Here is an 18,930-nt window from a genome sequence, read left to right as displayed (position 1 = left end):
TAATCAATCAAAATATTTCTTATCTGATATAGTAAATTCGATTTGTTGGTTATCTTATCTTAATTTGAATGATTATTGGGAAGACTCGCTTCATAATCTTCATTTATGGATATCTAAGCAACTGATTTATTTATTTATTTACACTTCGTTTCAATAAAAATAAAAGAAACACAAATAACATAATACATAAAAATTATAAGGGATGCAACGGTCGGCCTTATCGCTAATAAGCGAATCTCTTCCAGGCAACCCTATTAAGAGAAAAACTAAAAAAGTAACATGATGAGTGCAAGAAGTGCAGAATCAAATGTTATGTAAAAAAATATAGAACCTTAATCTAAAGTAATACAAAAAAAATATTAATAACCATCTAAAAAACTTAAAAGCTTATCTTACAGATTCATGAATATGAATGATTTGAATGACATGATTTAGAGTCGAGACCGTTACCATGTGTAAAAAAGTATTCGATATGATAAGTAAGAGACCATGACTCTTCTCTAGCTTTTAAATTGATTTTAAAATCTTACTCCAAGGGTAGGTACCTTATCGGTATTTTCCCGTATCTAATTTATCCGCGTTATTGTAATCTACAAAACCTAAACCAATTGACCATTTAATCATTACCTTTATCAAAAAATATTGCAATATATGAGGCAATACCTAATAATTATTCTGATTTGATTCTAGGCTTAACACAAGTTCAAATATATTCATGATGACAACTATTTATAGCTGATATTTTTGTTACAGAAAATGAAAGAAGAATCAAAGCAAACAATCGAGAGTACAATGCGCAGTTCCGCTATGCCGTAAGTTTATTTGTTACTCATAGATTAGAGATAAACTTGCTCGCTTTAAATATGGTCACATAATGAGGAGTACCGAGATACTTGGCTACTGGATTGACATACTTCTATGAACCTATATATCTGTTAACCGTTGCCATTCCTTTGTTGGTATCGCACATGAGTTGTATTCGATTTCCAGATAATACAAAGACTGGTATGTCAGTATAACAGACATGTGTTTTGTTTTCCATGCTTTTCATAAATTATGAAAGAACTGTAATCAATTATTCGTTGTAGATTGTCAAATCACGACGAAGGTTATTTAGAACGACATTTATTAGTTAATTGTTTAGACTAGAATAATAACGTACCTATTCTGTACGGACATTACTCATGCACCTGTTTTTTATGCCTTTCTTGCATTTTCTTTATCAGTGACCCGATGTAACTAGATACAGCTTTACTATGTACAACCGTAAACATTAAAAGCTATTAAATTTGGCACAGAAAAGTGTTTGCTAAACATTTTATTTTGAATACCAGCGATATTGCGAGTCATATTATGTGACGATTCCAAGTATTATAAACGTGATGTTCATAATGGAATGAAGCCGTTGGCCTGACAAGTTGTACTTTCTACTAATATAAACTTCATTTGTCACGTACCTTTGTATGGTGTGTTAGCATTGTATTTAATATTTATCGTAACCTTTTTAAATTCTGATTTCAAGTCATTTATTTCTACTTACATCGGTTACACAATTTTGTATGATTGCTTTGACTTAAAGTTTAGTTGGTCTTTAGTCTGAAGAACGAGGTATTAATGCGTAAAAAGATAATTTTATGATATAGGTACCTAACAATGTCATATGTTGAGAAATATTTTTTATGTCAGAAAAGATATAATATACTAGCTGACCTTTCAACTTTGTTTTGCCATGTAATGTATTCTAAATGTATTCTAGAAATAATATGTATATTATTTCTAGAATACATTTTTTTTACTTTAATAAAAATAACTATCAATAATAAAAAAATAGGGGTTGATAGAAAAGTGAAAATAAAGGTCGATTCGTATGATGTATCATAAAGAAATAAAAAAATGGACACCCCTTATCCCCTTATTGTAATGATTAATATTCTATTAAAATCAGTGTAACAAAATAAATGAATGAAATTGTATTATTAATAATGAATTTTATTTCAGAACAACTACATCAAAACTTCAAAGTACTCGATAGTAACGTTCCTGCCGTTGAACCTGCTGGAGCAGTTCCAGCGGCTCGCCAACTTCTATTTCCTCTGTCTGCTGGTGCTGCAGTTGATACCGGCCATCTCCTCGCTGACACCCATAACCACTGCCATACCACTTATTGGTGTACTGGCGCTGACTGCTGTCAAAGACGCTTACGACGACTTTGTAAGTGCCACAATTTTTATAATTTTCGCCTATTGGAGTATAATTCAGAATCGAGACTTAGGTTAGACTTAGTGTGACTTCCGTATCGAATCCCTTTTTTGATATAGGGAGCGTTCAAGTATTACGTAACGCAATTTTTGGAGATTATTGACCCCCCATGAACTCGCCGTAACGTTTTTAGTACCCAAGTACAGTACTGTACCCAAGTCTAGTGACCACCAAGTGACTGTTTAGTTACTATTATGTGGTGTAAGTAGAAAATAATATTAACAATAACGCGTAATTCAATCCCCGCCCCGCATCGTAACCTTTTACAAAAGGACCCTCCCCTCCCAAAATTCGTTACGCTGAACGCTCCCATTCAGGAATCATGAACCAAAAACTTGGCGATTAAAAAGAGTGGCGAAGAAGTTCTTTTTGTCCGCTCTCGGCCCTTGATTTGAAAGTTTTGTAAATTTAGACTTTTAAATATTTTATATACCAAGTGTTCATAGTTACCAATATGAATGAATTAATTTCAATTTGATTTGATACTTGGGGCAAAACTTGACTCTGAATCCTGCCCTTTACTTAATTCTCTAACACCCACGCGATATATAGAAAATACTAGTTTTTTGTTATGAATTGTTTTTTTTAGTAAATTAAATTAAATTTTTGTTCTTTTCTCTATAAAATATTATTATGTATTTATTATGTATATGAGATACAAATAATCGTCTTTTGAGTTGTGATACTTTGTATGCGACCACTAGTGGTTGCAAACATGTAGTTTAAGAAGAAAATTAGACACAGTAAGACACCTAGGCACACACCATGATTTCCCCTTTAATGTGATTTTTTCAGTCCTTAAAGCTATAAGAATGAATGAAATCAATTTCCATTAAATGGTTAAATATCAAAAGTAGTAAAATAGACTTTGTCCTTGTCACAAATAAATGTGACGTTACAGATCTAAGATAGGGTAAGAGATCAAAATCTTGTATGGAATTGTCGAAATACCTTGATCGTATAGTAGTTTACTATGCGGACTAGTTTATGTTATGAATTAATAATAGGGTCATTGTGTAGTGACCTTGCACACGTCTTGCCTTTTGTGCTTAAATATGACAATTATCCGCTACTTAAAACAATAAGCTTATTTTTGTTTTGACATTGTACCAGAAAGTACCGATTTATTTGACAAGTGAATATTATGAAATTACTAGGTGGCCCAAGAGCAGTGTTGGCCTAGTGGCTTCAGCGTGCGACTCTCATCACTGAGGTCGTAGGGTCTATTCCCGGCTGTGCACCAATGGACTTTTTTTCTATGTGCGCATTTAACATTCGCTCCAATGGTGAAGATAAACATCGTGAGGAAACCGGCTTGCCTTAGCCCTAAAAAGTCGACAGCGTGTGTTAGGCACGGGAGGCTGATCACCTACTTGCCTATTAGATTGACAAATTATCATAAAACAGATACAGAAATCTGAAGAGGTTCCAAAACCTAAAGAGGTCGTAGCGCCACTGATTTATGTTTTTTATTTAGGTATGTGACCCCGGTGCGTCCTTCATATTTTTTCACTCTAGCGACGCGGATATGATGTTTATAAAAAGAAATATAATATAATATTATTATTTAATTGACGAAAGTTTTTATTGCTAATGTAATGCGTTAAATATACCAATGTTAGTTGTAGATTCATACAATAATTGTACCCTTAGTACCCTTAGGGTAAGGGTAATTAAAAAATAACTTTAATTTTAATTTTTATAGGCTAAGTAATATAACCATCTGCGGCTTCTTGAATTATCTATTAAATAAAAATGACACGCAAAATATTTTGCTTAGCTCAAAACTTGAAGACGACTGGACCAATTCGAGTATTCTTTTAAATTTATTCCTTGAACTCTGTGGAAGGTTTTTTGAAGAGAAAAATTGCACTGAAAAACATAAAAACAGTTTTTATTCCGGTAAGACGAACAGTATCAGGGGTAGCATAGCAAAATGTTCCATATGTTGATTGTTGGTATGTACCTACTACTAAAAATCATATTAACGCGAAACGAAGTTCGGGGGTAGCTAGTAATTATTACATTAATTTAAACTATTTGCTTTTATGTAAGAAGAGGGTCATAATATCTATTATCAATGAAAATTATGCAACAAAAACTAACATTTCAGATGTATTACAATATAGCTAAGATAGTGTACTCAGAGGATATGAGTAATTAAACTGATAACATAGTTGTAAAGTGACGAAACATTTAATTTTAATCACCTCTGTAGTTCAGTTCTATAGAAAAATTTGATTTGTCATCGTCATTGTCTATTGTATTCCTTTTAGATTATTAAAAGCAGGAGAATATAAATTAAATAATATTTAAGAATATATTGAATAGTTTACGATTCAAAAAGTTTGAAGTTTTACACTGAAATATCGACAAATTCGAACAAGAAAAGAGCGTACCAATTCTTAAAAATCCAGCAATGTACTCGCGAGCCCTCTTGCATTGAGTGTCCATGGGCGGTATAACAGATGAGCCTCCTGCTCGTTTGGCCCCTGTTCTTCTATAAAAAACCAAAAGACTTACTTTGAGCGTGGTCAAATAGAAACTCAGAAAATTTGCGCATATTTGATCGCTTAGTTTTAAATATTGTAGTGTTGGTGGCGGGTAACTTCTTTTTTTTATAATATACATCTATATATATCCTTTCTTCTGTGTATTGAATGTGTAATGCATTACAATCCGTTGCTTATAATAAAACTAGCTGACTCGGCAAACGTTGTTATGCCATGTTTCTAGGAAACATTTTTTTAGTTCAATAGAAATAACTATCTACAATAATAAAAAATAGGGGATTTTTGTATGCTGTATCATAAAAAAATAAAAAACAAAAGTTTTGTCTAAAATTTAGGGGGATGAAAAATAGATGTTGTCCAATTCTCAGACTAACTGAATATGCATAAAACATTTCATAGAAATCGGTCATGCCGTTTCGGAGAAGTACGGGAACGAACATTGTGACACGAGAATTTTGATTTGAAAATGCACTAAAAAGAATACTTTTATATATATCTTATAAGATAACAATATTTCTTAAATATGTATTTCTGTAATAAATATATAAATAAATATTTTGGTTGGTCTTGTAGTACCTACCGAAAAAATATTAAAGCTACTAATCGTACGGACAACGGGAAACAATATTCCTTTATACTAAATGCCTTAAATTGGAGGTATAGCGCGGTGGACCTGAAAGCTCCTTGAATCTCGGCAGAACAGTATACTGCCTGGCCGCCCACCGATGGGCTGGACTGACGCGTGTAAATCGATGCAAAAGACGCAATGCCGAATTGGAGGAGACCTAGATGGACCCAAAAGAATGAATAAGGAGACGGTTTGACCTCTTAAAACTAGATTGAAGTTCGATTTCCGTTCGCGTCTTAGCAATTAAAAGTACACCGTGAGCACACACATGGATTTTATGTATGCTGAAAACAATTTCCTAAAAGGCCAAACTTTAACGATTATGCCCCTATGTGTAAGTCAAGTTTCCGACCTTGTGAAGTAATGATTTTTTGATGAACAACTAATTTGTGGATACTATCAAGGTTCTTACTGTGCTGTGGTTTAGATTTACGAATTCAGCGATGTAGGCTTTTGAACTAAATATATTATGTATTCAGTTTTTGTATATAGACAAAAAATTTCTTGATAATTTCTATACACTTTACCATGGAAAGTGCTCAGAGGAGTTGTTCGGATTAATACCTGCAGCTGAGTTGCAACATCGGACAGGATACGAAATTCGAGTTTTTAAAGGCAGTTTTTGTCGCGTACCACCACTAGGGTCCTTCAAGAGAAGAGCGCATCAAAGAGATTTTTTTTTAAATTTGCTTAATATCTATATACAGTGCACACTATATATAACGAAAAACTCCATATAACGTAAATATGAGTTAAATTTGTTTGGTTTAACACAAAACCCATACATTAATTCAGTCTTTATATCGCAACATATTTGTTTTTATAATCAGCTTACATAACTAACCTATGGAGGTGCCGAAATTTCTAAGAAAGACACCTGAGGTCATAAACAGCCCTAAAATGTATTAACACGTGTGCCATTATTATTAGATATTCTTACATGAATAAAACACAAATAAAGAAAAATCTATACTTTATTTATATAGTCTGCATTTACTAAAGGCACCTTAAAACACAAACCAGAGATTATAATAATTATCATCATAAGAACGATATCTAGACTTAAGTATATTAATTAGAGGCAATTGAGATTTATAATTGCTATAATCTCACTGTAATAATGCCGATAGTAGAAATTCCATTTATGTAAAAACCTCTAAGTTCTAAGATTACTCATTATTGCAACATTTCTTGAACTAGCAAAGACTTTTTACATACAAATATTTCTGTAAAATGACTATATTACATTCTTTTTATCTTTCTCACTGTGTTTAGGGTTAAATATAAACTTTGGCTATGAGTATTTAATGTACCACGGAAGAGATGCGATCAAATCGAAGCGTATCTAATTGCCTATATTTTTATAGAACTTACACAAGTACAAAAACAGTTTTTTGGTTCAGCTTCAACGTGCGACTCTTGTAATCGTTTATCGTAGATTCGAACCTCGGCTGTGCGGTGAAGGAAAACATCGTGAGAAAACTGGCTTGCCTCAGTCCCACACGACGGCGTGTCAGGCACGGCCGATCACTTTACTTGCCTATTAGAAAAATTTACTACGAAACAAATACAGAATTCTGAGGGCTGGTTTGTTGCCCCGGTTTTTTTTCTGGATTCCAATACAAACGGACGCTTAAGAACCACAATACACATTACACACACATTACTAGGCAAACACATAGTATTAAGGTGAAAAGAACATTAGAAAATCATAACCGACAGTTGTTTAAAATACATGTCATAGATTAACAGGATTAAAGACGAAAACGAAACCAAGTTTTTGAATGATATATTTTTTTATTAATTATACCAAGTCCCATTCAATATTTATAGCAAAGAAAGGATAACGTCTGACGGGTTAGCCAGTTTTATGTATGTGTGTTTCGCAATACTTGCACAGTCCGATAGTCTCTTTATTATTTTTCCTTACCGTGGAAAATACGCTTATTAGCGATAATAGCAAGTTGCATTCTTTATTCAAACATTCTGATGGTATATTGTTATGCAACAAAAATAAATAAAGACGGCTATAGTATAATTATTGTTATTTATGTTTTATAGTCGTTAAAATAAAATGTTTTGTTTTGCAGCAAAGACATCAAAACGATTCTCAAGTGAATCACCGGCGGGCGAAGACACTGCGCAATGGCAAACTGGTGGAGGAAAAGTGGGCGTCTGTTCAAGTGGGAGACGTCATCAGGCTGGAGAACGACCAGTTCGTTGCTGCGGATATCCTGCTCCTCAGCAGCTCGGAGCCCAACGGCCTCTGCTTTATCGAGACCGCTGAGCTGGATGGGTAAGGAACTAGTTCTAGAGTTTTGGTTTTGGTTTTTATTTTGTATATTTTATAAAGCTCCTACTCACCTAATAATGTGTGTTCATAAATTATATATGTTTTTATTTTTACGGTTTTTAATTGGGTACATTTAATCATATAACAAATTTAATATGCATACATATAAAGTTCATTTCCTTACTAAATTTTTTTTCGTTTCGTAACAATAAATTTTTTTTTCGAAAAGTTTTCGAACGCAACTATTATATTGATTAGAGATTACTATTTAAATATCGCCTAGTTCCTTAATATTAACACTATCAGTACATTATATAATTTGAGTTTATATTTTAAAGTACTTAAGATCGGGTTTAGACGTTGAGCTTGTTCCGAAACACGTACATAATTTCAATGGGCTAGAAGCGATGTCAAAATAAAAGAAACAGCTGGTCAAAAGTTGTCTTTGAATGGACAGGATTTCCGTTAAAGGCTTTAATATATTCGAGCTTATTGATTTGTATGAAATTTTATGTGAAGCATTTTCTCTTACAATAATATTATATTCATCTCGTGGTTTTTTTTTTCGAAATATCTTGGCTTGGGATATTTCAATGTAAAGTAATTTTCTTACGACCCGATATCATCGCTATAGATATTGGGAGAAATCGAAAGTCCATGAAAAATGTGCGTGAAAAATTGGGAGAAATCGAATTGGGATCGGATTGTAAATTCTGGATTACCGGCGCTGTTCCAAGCATGTATGCTCTTCAGTTCCTCGTTCATACTCGCTTCACGATTCCTACTTCCTATCTATTCTCTCTATTCACCATCTGCAGGCCTTTCTGAATCTATCTAATTATATTCAGAAGATTGAGTGATTCCTCAATGATTATATTGCACCAAAGCCATTTTAGGTTAGGTTGAGTATTACAATAGAGAGGGCCTATGTAGATGGGATAGCCTGACGAAAAAGCGTTGCTTTTACGCTTAAATTTTAACTTCATTGCATTTGTGCATTAAAACACTGTTTAGTTATTGTATTTTGTTATACGTCTAAGATTATCCTAAAAGTCCTAGATTGAAAATCGTGAACCATTCTAACCTAATTTTGCAGTAGAGCATAAATTAACTCAAGTTGCCAACTAAACGATCATTGGTTATTGTTGTCTTTTTCCAGCCCTTTTCATTCTTAACCTATTTTTCAAGGACGCGTACATAATAGCTCATTGTACCTACTACGAAACTCAGTTTATTTTTTCTATGACTCAAAGAAAATGTGATTTCAATTTGATAACCTTATCAATTGAAATGCTGTATAGCTATACAGCATAGCAATTTTTATAGTATAAAATAATATTTGGTCATTAAACTATGTAGTATAAAGTGAAATTAAATTAATCGAATTGATTTAGAATATAATATTGTGTACTAAAGTAGACAATCATTCAAGTATGGAAATTAACAAATAATTCAAAAGTTCAACAATTCTATGGAAATATATAATAGCTTATTTATTTTTAGGGAGACGAATTTGAAATGTCGTCAGTGCCTTTTGGAGACGGCTGCCATGGGGCAGGATGACGCACAACTGGGTGCCTTCGATGGCGAAATTGTCTGCGAGACGCCCAACAATTTACTTAATAAGTTTGAAGGTAAGTCATTTTCAGTCTTCGATTAAAAAATCAGTTATTACAATAATCGCTATTAGCAATCTTTAATTATTATTTCCTATTATCGCAATTTGTATTAGGGTCTTTGCTTTACCATTGAAATTTTTCAGATATTCTCTTAATATAATTTATATATTATTAATACGTTTATTATTTGCGTAATTTATGTATGTTGGTGGGTAATATTGTCAGTTATCATGAGTGGTTTTCCTTGTTCTTAAATATAATCGAGTTTAAAGTTGTTTTCAGTATTATCCTAAGTGTTAGCGATAATAATTTCCTGTTTATACCACAATAGATTGTTTCTATTAATTTTTAGAGTTTGTTATAACTAGCCAGCGACTTTACATTGAAATAATATTTTATAAAAATATATATTTATATAAATAATATGTTGCACCAGTTGTAGCGAAAATGTTTCTGTTTCGTTATAACGACATATACATAAATATAACATATATGTTATTTTTAATAGTTTCTGTTTTCGGAATTCAATTAAAAATTGTTTTGAACTTTCTATGTTTTCACTCGTATGTATTAAAGGTTGTGTTTGAATAGGGTAATCAACTAAATTGTATGTAAAGTAAACTACAAGTGTAATATTTATTTATTACTTTTATTTATTTACACTTCGTTACATTTATAGAAAAACAATTAACATATTGCATAAAAATTATAAGGGACGCAACGGGGGCGGCCTTATCGCTAACAAGCGAACTCTTCCAGTTAATTCTAGTTAGGGAAAAGACTAAAAAAAGAAATATGATGGGAAAAGTGTAAGAAGTCCAGAATCACACAGTTTAGAATCACCAATCTTAATCTAAAATAATAATAAAAAAAACTAAAAACTATAAAGCTAGTCTCACGGATTCATGAATTGCGATGCAATACAAAAGAATAAGAAGTACGAATATACAAAAGAATTACAAAAGTCACACGTAGAACAGGATATTATATGATTAAGAAATGTTTATGTAGAAAGAAAATGTTTTAAAAGATTTTAGGGAGGTAGCCGATCGTATAAAGTATAATAATTAACGTAATATTCTCTATTACCTACATTTTCTGTTATATAGGGAATATTAGAAAAAATAATAATATTAAAGACTAAGATTGAAATTTAAGATATCATTAATATAATAGGCGGAAGAAATTGGATCAGATGATTGAAATTTTACTCGACCAGGATGGACCCACGAAATCGTAGAAATCTTTGATCATTTAGTGTATATAGAAAATGCGTTGCGTTTCTTATGCCTAAAACTTAGCAGCTTGCTAAAAAAATAAATTCAGAGGATATAGTCCTCTACAACAGGCAGTAGTTTAAATAATGAGTGCACAATAGATGCAATTATGTCGCAACGCAAGTGCAGTGTGCATTTCGTAATGGTACAATGACTTATAGACAATTGGTGGGGTGAATGTGATTATTCATTATTCAAATGTATTGATGATTAACCAATGTTAGCAGAAAATATATGGAAGGAATAAAGTACAGTTTTCGCGAACAATAGACAAATGTAAGTCTAATTAGTTACTTCGTATTTTGAGAACCCTAAGGTCGAGCCTTCAAACCTTAGCATCACCACTGGCTTTAGTTGCTATGTGCGCAATAAATACATGCCTACAGAGAAATAAATGCAGGCTAAATAAAAATTCAATAACGTACGAGGCAAGATGTTGAAACAATGTTACGATTAAAATAACAAAGTACGGTCTTTAGATTATTTATACTTTAAGTGGACACCTTTATTTGACGTAGCATACATCAAAGGAAGCCATTGTATATAAAGTATGAAATTAGATGCTTGTGCGCAAACGTACAATGTGTGCATTGATAGGCACGTAGTCATAAATTATAACGGATTATGAACATAAAACTACCTCTGTGGCTCACGAAAACTTTAATTCGAACAAGCTTTAATTTTCGTGATAACGGTTAATATATGAGTGAATATATATAATATATTGTATACATAATAATATATATACATGATATATAACAATAGGTATCATACGTAAAAAATAGAACAAATTTGATTAAATTCAACATGATTTTTGCCTAATATTCACCGTTTACAAAGCACTCGACGAAATAGGATCCTATTATGTTATATAGCTTAAAGCCTTCCAGTATTTGGTTCCAAATAATAGCGTTTAACCAAAACATCTTTAAAGCTTATAGATTTACTAGACAATTAATGCTTTTTAGTAGCCGTCGTCAAAGAAGTACTATGTATGAGACAGATTTATACTAAAACAAATAAATTTATAGATAAAATATTATTTCAAGGTTCTAAAGTTGCATGTTGAGCTTTTAATTATAATAATGTGCCATAAAGCTTTTTCATTTGAACGGTGATTTTAGAGGTCTTCATTATCGTAATGGACGAGGGATTAACCTTTGTATATATGTAATTGGTAAGCCAGTAATGCCAGTTAAAAATACTACTTATTTAAACCATTAAAAAGTTAGATGATTTTCTTGAAGTCTGTATTATTATAATATTATGATGCAAGTTTGTTTGTCGATTTGTCCTCAAGTGAAATAGTGATATAGATACTAAAAATTACTGTCATGGTTTTAAGATTTATTTCAATTGGCGCAAATAATAATAATAGATAATAATTACGTAGTTTCCTAAAAATATGTAATTAAATAATTATATTTATTTTATATTTTACCTTTGTTTTTAAGTCGTTTTATTATACCATTGTGCGATTTCAATTAATTATATAAAAGTGTAATAGGAAATTATTACTGCATTCAGTGTTTGCGTGTCAAATGACACTTTATTTTATCTAAAGTTAGAAATATCGTATTAAGTGGAATAAATTTAAAATAAATTCAACAAATTTCCAACGCTTGACATTAGCAGACATTTTCAAAGAATAATAATAAATCTATATTTATAAAGGAAGACTGGTAGATTAGGTAAAGGAAATCTTAATCTTCAACCGGCTAAAATAATGGTCCTGGGTTTGATGAACTGGATTGGAAATTGTTTTAGAAGGCACAGAAATGTCTGTTAGAATAAATTTTCAATAGTGTAATTAAAAATAATAATTCTCTAAACCTGTAATTATATTTTATGATGAGACAAGCCCTATTATAAAAGTCAGACTTTAATAGAGCCGTGTTTAATTATTGTGTAAATATTGGTAACTATGGCAGCCTTTAATTATAAATAATCCACACACACATAGACACTCACATTGCCAGAGGGTTCACAAGGGCACGGTTTTTTCTTGGTAGGTTACGTAGAGACGAAAACTTTTTATTAATAATTTTTGCTTTACACTGCGCTAATATAGACAACTGCGTTGCTGGAAGGCGTCTCATTTCCCGATAGGGAATAGGCTGACAAGGATGTAGTTCGTTAGGGATGAAATGTGGTGGCACAGTTAGTCAAAATGGTGTTTAGTTTATTTTGATTCTAAATTTAAATAAATCTGACTGCTTTATAAATGATATAAGCTGGGATAAATAAAAATTAAGGGCGAAACAAGGTATTATCGAAAATACAGATTATAAAATCTAGTAGTAATCTAGTTTTCTATACTAAATGTTATTGTTAGTTTTTGGATTATTGGGGGGGTTTTAAAGTCAGTTTATTTTTTCAGGCACATTAAGTTGGCGCGATCAACATTTCTCGTTGGACAACGACAAAATACTGTTGCGTGGCTGCGTGTTGCGTAACACGTCGTGGTGCTACGGTGTTGTTGTTTTCGCTGGTAAAGATACTAAGCTGATGCAGAACTCTGGGAAGACCAAATTTAAACGCACCAGCATAGATAGGCTACTTAATTTTCTTATTATAGGGGTAAGTGCAATTTTATATCTCGTTTTTTAGTTAGACGTTAAACGATTAAATAAATCAGCGGCGCTACAACCTTTTTAGGTCTGGTCCTCACATTTCTGTATCTGTTTCATGATCATTTGTCAATCAATTTGTTTGATTATTAATTATTATTAATAATTATTACTAAATCAACAACAGCTCTTGGGTCTCTAAAGCTGTAACAATGTAAAGCTATTTGACAAGTTTATGAGTAAGAAGCTTCTAATATATGGTTTATTAGTCTAAAAATTGCCTAATTTATTTCTAGTCGATACAAAATGTGTATATCACTTGTGTTTCGAACGTTACGAATGCACATTTAATGCACTTATCTAAGTGATAATACGTTTAATATACGCGCCAGCTGCTTAATGTATTGTAAAATATATAGATTATTCTATAGAAACCTTGATAATGAAGTCGCAGATTATGCAAATGTAAATAAAATTATTTCCACATTTGTTTTTGCCTTAAGTTCTATGAAATGGTTGTTTGTTTTCATAAATAAATAGCTCTAACGAGAAATTGGTGTGATGAGGTTTTTTTGACATCGAATAAAACAAATGCTAGTGCGAAAAAGGAAATGTCCAGTTTTCGTAATATGTACTTACATAATGGTTATATAAAAAGTAGTTTTTTTTAGCTTAGCTCTAAAGTTATAGCAATGTTTTATTGAGTGACTTTGAAACATTTTATACCTAGAATGTTACCTTGCGAGGATTGTGAATGTTAAACAATAGACAATGTTTCGTTTAAATGTGATTGGTCAAACGAGTCCTCTCTTGTCTATGGACTTATTGACAGACAAACGAAACGCGCTATATTTTGTTATACTGCTTATTACAGCACCTTGACTTATGTACATTATGTCCCAACAGATAGTTTTGTTCCTGCTGTCAATGTGCGTTTTCTGCACGGTGGCATGTGGGATTTGGGAGTGGTTGGTGGGCCGCTACTTCCAGGCGTACCTCCCGTGGGATACGCTCGTACCAGCCGAGCCAGCCTCCGGCGCAGCCGTTATAGCGATATTAGTTTTCTTCTCGTATGCCATTGTAATGAATACCGTGGTGCCCATATCGCTTTATGTCTCTGTTGAGGTATGTGGAATTATTAATATATTTCTTGTTTAGTAGGTAAAAATAAATACATATGTAATAAATATATAACAAGGGGCAAACGGATAGGAGGCTCTTAAGTGATATTGCCGCCGATGGATGCTGACATTGCCATCTTGTTTTTCTAATTATTTAAATTTAAAATAAATTTGTCTCAACTTGTCGCCTTGGTATAGCATCTTTACGATTATATAAAACAATCATAAATACGCAATAAAAATCGACGTCTCAAATAATAAATAAAAACAAGAGGAAATTATTCTTTAATGATGTTATTTATACGGATGTAATAAGCTGGTTCTATCTTATTTTAATAACTGACCTTGGTAAATAAATTGCCAATAAAGTAGAACGTCTGTAAGACCTTGATTCATACGAAAATGTTATAGCTAGTTTTAGACTCGTGATAATTTGCTGTATTTTAAAATTTTAGAATATTAGTCCGGGTTCAGCAAGGAATAAATATTTTGGCTTAGAAAAGCTAAAAGGTTAATGTTAGAAGATATGTAGGGCAATATACAGATTTAGTTCTTTCCACATGTTTATATTTGTATGGTTGAAGCTGTTAGGTTTCATTCTAATACGTATCTCAAAATATAATCTGGGAATTAAAATACTTGGTAGTAAAAGGGCCCACGCCCCACCTTTTAATTGTTAAGGGAGGCTATTCGAAAATTTATTAAAAGTATGTGGAATTTGTATTTCAGTTTTTCATCATGTTTTGAAATTTTACTTACTGTGTTTCGTTAACAATTTCCTGGTAATTTCTTCCTAAAACCTATAATTTAAGTAAGTGAACGTTTTTAATATAAAAATTATGTATGTTACATAAGAATTTTAGAAAGGCTATGTTGGGGCATGGGACGAAAAAGGTTGGGAAACACTAGCTTAGACAGTTATTTGAATTAGCTTTGAGTTTATTGTTTTAGATTTTTATTACGAAAACGCTTATGTATGTCTGAAGATATTTCAATTAAGATATATTCATGAGTTATCGTCGGTTAATGAGAATTTCACATTTAACGTAAAATAGGTCGCTTATAATTAAAAAGCATTAAAATTCTAAATATTTTAAAATAAACCTGTATCATGGTTCCCAGCGCTACCGTAACAAAGTTACTAATATAAATGATACAATATTACCGACATATTTTACAACCTCAAAACAGTATATTTAACTTAAGTTTAGTAATTTTTATTTAATATGATTTTCAGGTGATAAGATTTGCGCAAAGTTTTCTAATTAATTGGGATGAGAAGATGTATTATGAAAAGACTGGGACTGCGGCGAAGGCCCGGACCACTACATTAAACGAAGAACTGGGTAAGCGAGCCTATAAAAACAACATTTTAATGGTTAAATATGTAGAATTTTAAACTGCGGTGATAATAGTTAAACATTCGATACATTTAATAAAAAACCTCGCAATTAACGATTCCATATTACTTTTTAAAATGTATTTATGAAAACCTCACTTTTGTAAAAAACAGTTAAACTAAAAATAACTATAATCTTATGTATGTTTGAGTTTTAATACAAAGTATATTTTATTCGTAATATTTAGTTTACCAAAGTAATTAATTCCCTCACAGGAATGATTAATTGTGATTCGTTGTTCGCGGAACTGTGTTAAAGTAACGTAAGCTTTTGCGAAAATTGGGCCAAAGACTAATCCATTAAAGTTAATTAATTGTAAGTTTTACTACAATGACATTCTTATGGTTGGGGGGATTGGATAATATTAATTGTGTACCAACTCGTAAAAGAGGGGTGGAGTTGTGACTTTTAAAACCGATGATTTTGACATTTTATTTTTTGACATTAAGATTTTTGCTTAAGAACTTCCTTTTTCGTAAAAAAATTCTATTATACTAATTTGTCTCTTTCTCTCGAGCCCAAATTATACTATGATGAAAAAAGACAACAAGCTTATATAGCTTACCTGCTAAGTTCATTTTATTTTGTACCATGAAACCCAGCTGATCTGCAACTAACGACATTCCCTGGTTGTCTCTAGTGTATAAGACGGGCGTAATATATGATACCGTTCTCAAATTATTATTTTTAATGCATTCAGGCAGCGAAATTTTCAGACGTTATGCCTGATCGACTTCACTCACGTGATTGGCTGGCTTTTAATATTCAGTTCAATAATGGACTTTTGTTAAAATGGTGTATGTAAGAGAGATAAAGTTTTTATGAAAAAGCCTCCTAATGTTTGTTCTTATTAGTAGTATTTCATGAAGCCGACAACTCTTTTGTTTCAATACAATCGCCATTTGTATAATGTAAAAATGTATTACTATAATTTGTAATGATTACAACAGGAAAATAGCTCTCGCTCAGACTAATATTGTGGTAAGCCATATACGAGAATAGCATTCGTATGATTCTAATAATATTACAATTTTAATGGAAATGAAAGATCTAAATTAGATTTTAGACTGAAGGTTTCTATAATGTCATCAAAACATTGATTTGTGCGTTCAAAGCTTCAATATACATATCACGTATACGTACACGTACTCGTACATATATGATTAGGTTTTTAAATAATTTAACAACGTTTCAAGCCTAATTAAGCTTATTCTAAATGATTTTCAGGTCAAATCCAATACATATTTTCGGATAAGACGGGTACGCTGACACAGAACATAATGACGTTCAATAAATGTTCCATAGCGGGTATTTGTTACGGCGACATTGTGGATGAGACCACGGGTGAAACCATCGAACTAACCGATGTATGTATTTATATTTTTATTTATTTAACTGCTGCAAACATGATATGTTGCTAAGATTTAGAGGAAATGTGAATTACATTTATTATTAAATATGTCATAAGTCATAATTAAGGATTGTCTAGTCTTTTCTAAGTTGTTATAGTTTTATGCTGTATCCAAAAGAATCGTATTTATCGTGTTTGCAGAAGTATTTTAATTGACGATTTCCATAAATTCACTACATAAGCATGTAGAGAAACGAAGCACCTTAGTTTGTTTACGAGCAAATTCGGCACGATTTTATCTTTATTTGCATGTTCGAGTCACTAGTGATTGAAAATTGAGTGATTTTGAAATAGTATTGTGCATAGGTATTAGTGTGTATAACGTTACTTTGTGAAGATTTAGATTTATAGGATTTTTTGTAACACCGTTTGTTGATTGTACTATAATGTGTGATTTGTTCATTCCTCATATGACAGGACCAGCATGGTTTTTTTACAAACTCTATGATACATCGATTTACTCTCACTGCACACACGTATACATATAAATCGCAATTTTAAGTTACACGACATTTAGAATTTTTATTCCTATTCTTCACATATTTATTTCCATTTTTTGTATTTTTTGGTAAAGTAATGTAAGGTACAGATAATACAATTTTTATTAAGCATAGTTATGAATACGTAATAGTTTATAGAGTTCTTGTGTCGCTCATGGATATTCGAAATAATCACGGGCGATGCTCGGATAAATGAAAGAGGCTTCGTAGCCCCTATTAACACGAGAGGATTTGGAAGTTCGGGCGTGTGTAATGTTGGTGTGGTTTAGCGTCGCAGCGGGGCGGGTGGCGCGGCCTTGGGAACAGTGCGCGCTCGTCTCTTGGACCTTGAAGTCGAGGAGGGTCGCAGTACGCCCGCTGCGAGCACGCCCGCACATCGCAACGCGCACGTACGCACTTAGTATATGCACCTTCAGGCAGGCTTTGTTGCTTTCGATTTACACAACGTTTCTAATCTTTAGTAATGCTACAATAGTTTGAGCGTAATAGCGTCCTAATTGATTGGCTTTAAGGTCTACTTTGCAAAGCAGTATTAGAATGGTATGTTAATAAAAAACAAAGTACGTATTCGTGTGAATATAAAACGTTACGTTGTGGAAATCGAAAGCAGTATAGACGGTTAAATGTATAAGGCAGTAGGTTAGAACTAATGATGTAACCAAACAGCTTTTATTCCAGGGTTCTTTTTTACTTAAGATAACACTTGAACATTTCTTTACAAAACGTAGACTTAGGCACTTCTTTCTATGAGAACAATGAACACTAACAGTATTTAATACAATAACACCAACTTTATACATATATCATGCTCATTACCGTGTGGCTTTGTATATTGTGTTGTATTGTGCGCATGCTTTGCTTATCGTTGAATAGAATTATCCTTTATGACGGGTTTATTTCTCTATTGTGTTTATTTTACTTTCTACTATGTTATTGCACAAAATTTTTACTGCTTCGATTACATGTTATATAACTTCCACGTTCCTTCCTAGTTTTTACTTGTGCATGAAGTATTTGTTTACATGTTTCTTGTTTACGAATTTAGATGTGTTGATTAGAAATTAGCGTTCTAGTTTTGTTTATGTATGTACAAGAAGCATGTAACTAATTTGTATATTATATAAAATGAGAATATTTCCACAGAGCACAGAACCCTTAGACTTCTCGGACAATCCGGAGTACGAGCCGGAGTTCAAATTCTTCGACTCGAAACTATTGAAAGCCGTAAAGCAGGGCGATAGCAATGTTTATGATTTTTTTCGTCTCCTTGCGTTATGTCACACCGTAATGCCGGAACAAAAGAATGGACGTCTCGAATACCAAGTATGATATTTCTGTA

At 32.2% G+C, this 18,930-nt stretch overlaps 1 protein-coding gene across 1 annotated transcript in view; it reads left to right on the top strand.

The window, feature by feature from the left end:
* LOC125050126 (probable phospholipid-transporting ATPase IM) overlaps positions 1 to 18,930 on the top strand; it is a 38,508-nt gene that overhangs the window by 8,874 nt on the left and 10,704 nt on the right. Inside the window, 9 exon segments of the mRNA XM_047649741.1 lie at positions 754 to 812; positions 1,999 to 2,211; positions 7,491 to 7,696; positions 9,197 to 9,327; positions 12,970 to 13,169; positions 14,066 to 14,284; positions 15,518 to 15,626; positions 16,908 to 17,047; positions 18,735 to 18,914. Of these exon segments, the coding sequence (XP_047505697.1) occupies positions 754 to 812; positions 1,999 to 2,211; positions 7,491 to 7,696; positions 9,197 to 9,327; positions 12,970 to 13,169; positions 14,066 to 14,284; positions 15,518 to 15,626; positions 16,908 to 17,047; positions 18,735 to 18,914 (1,457 nt within the window).

Source organism: Pieris napi, chromosome 6 (genome assembly GCF_905475465.1).
Source record: "Pieris napi chromosome 6, ilPieNapi1.2, whole genome shotgun sequence".
Classification (NCBI taxonomy): domain Eukaryota; kingdom Metazoa; phylum Arthropoda; class Insecta; order Lepidoptera; family Pieridae; genus Pieris; species Pieris napi.
The sequence above is the reverse complement of the archived record's forward strand: the minus strand, read 5'-3'. Positions and strand labels throughout refer to the sequence as shown.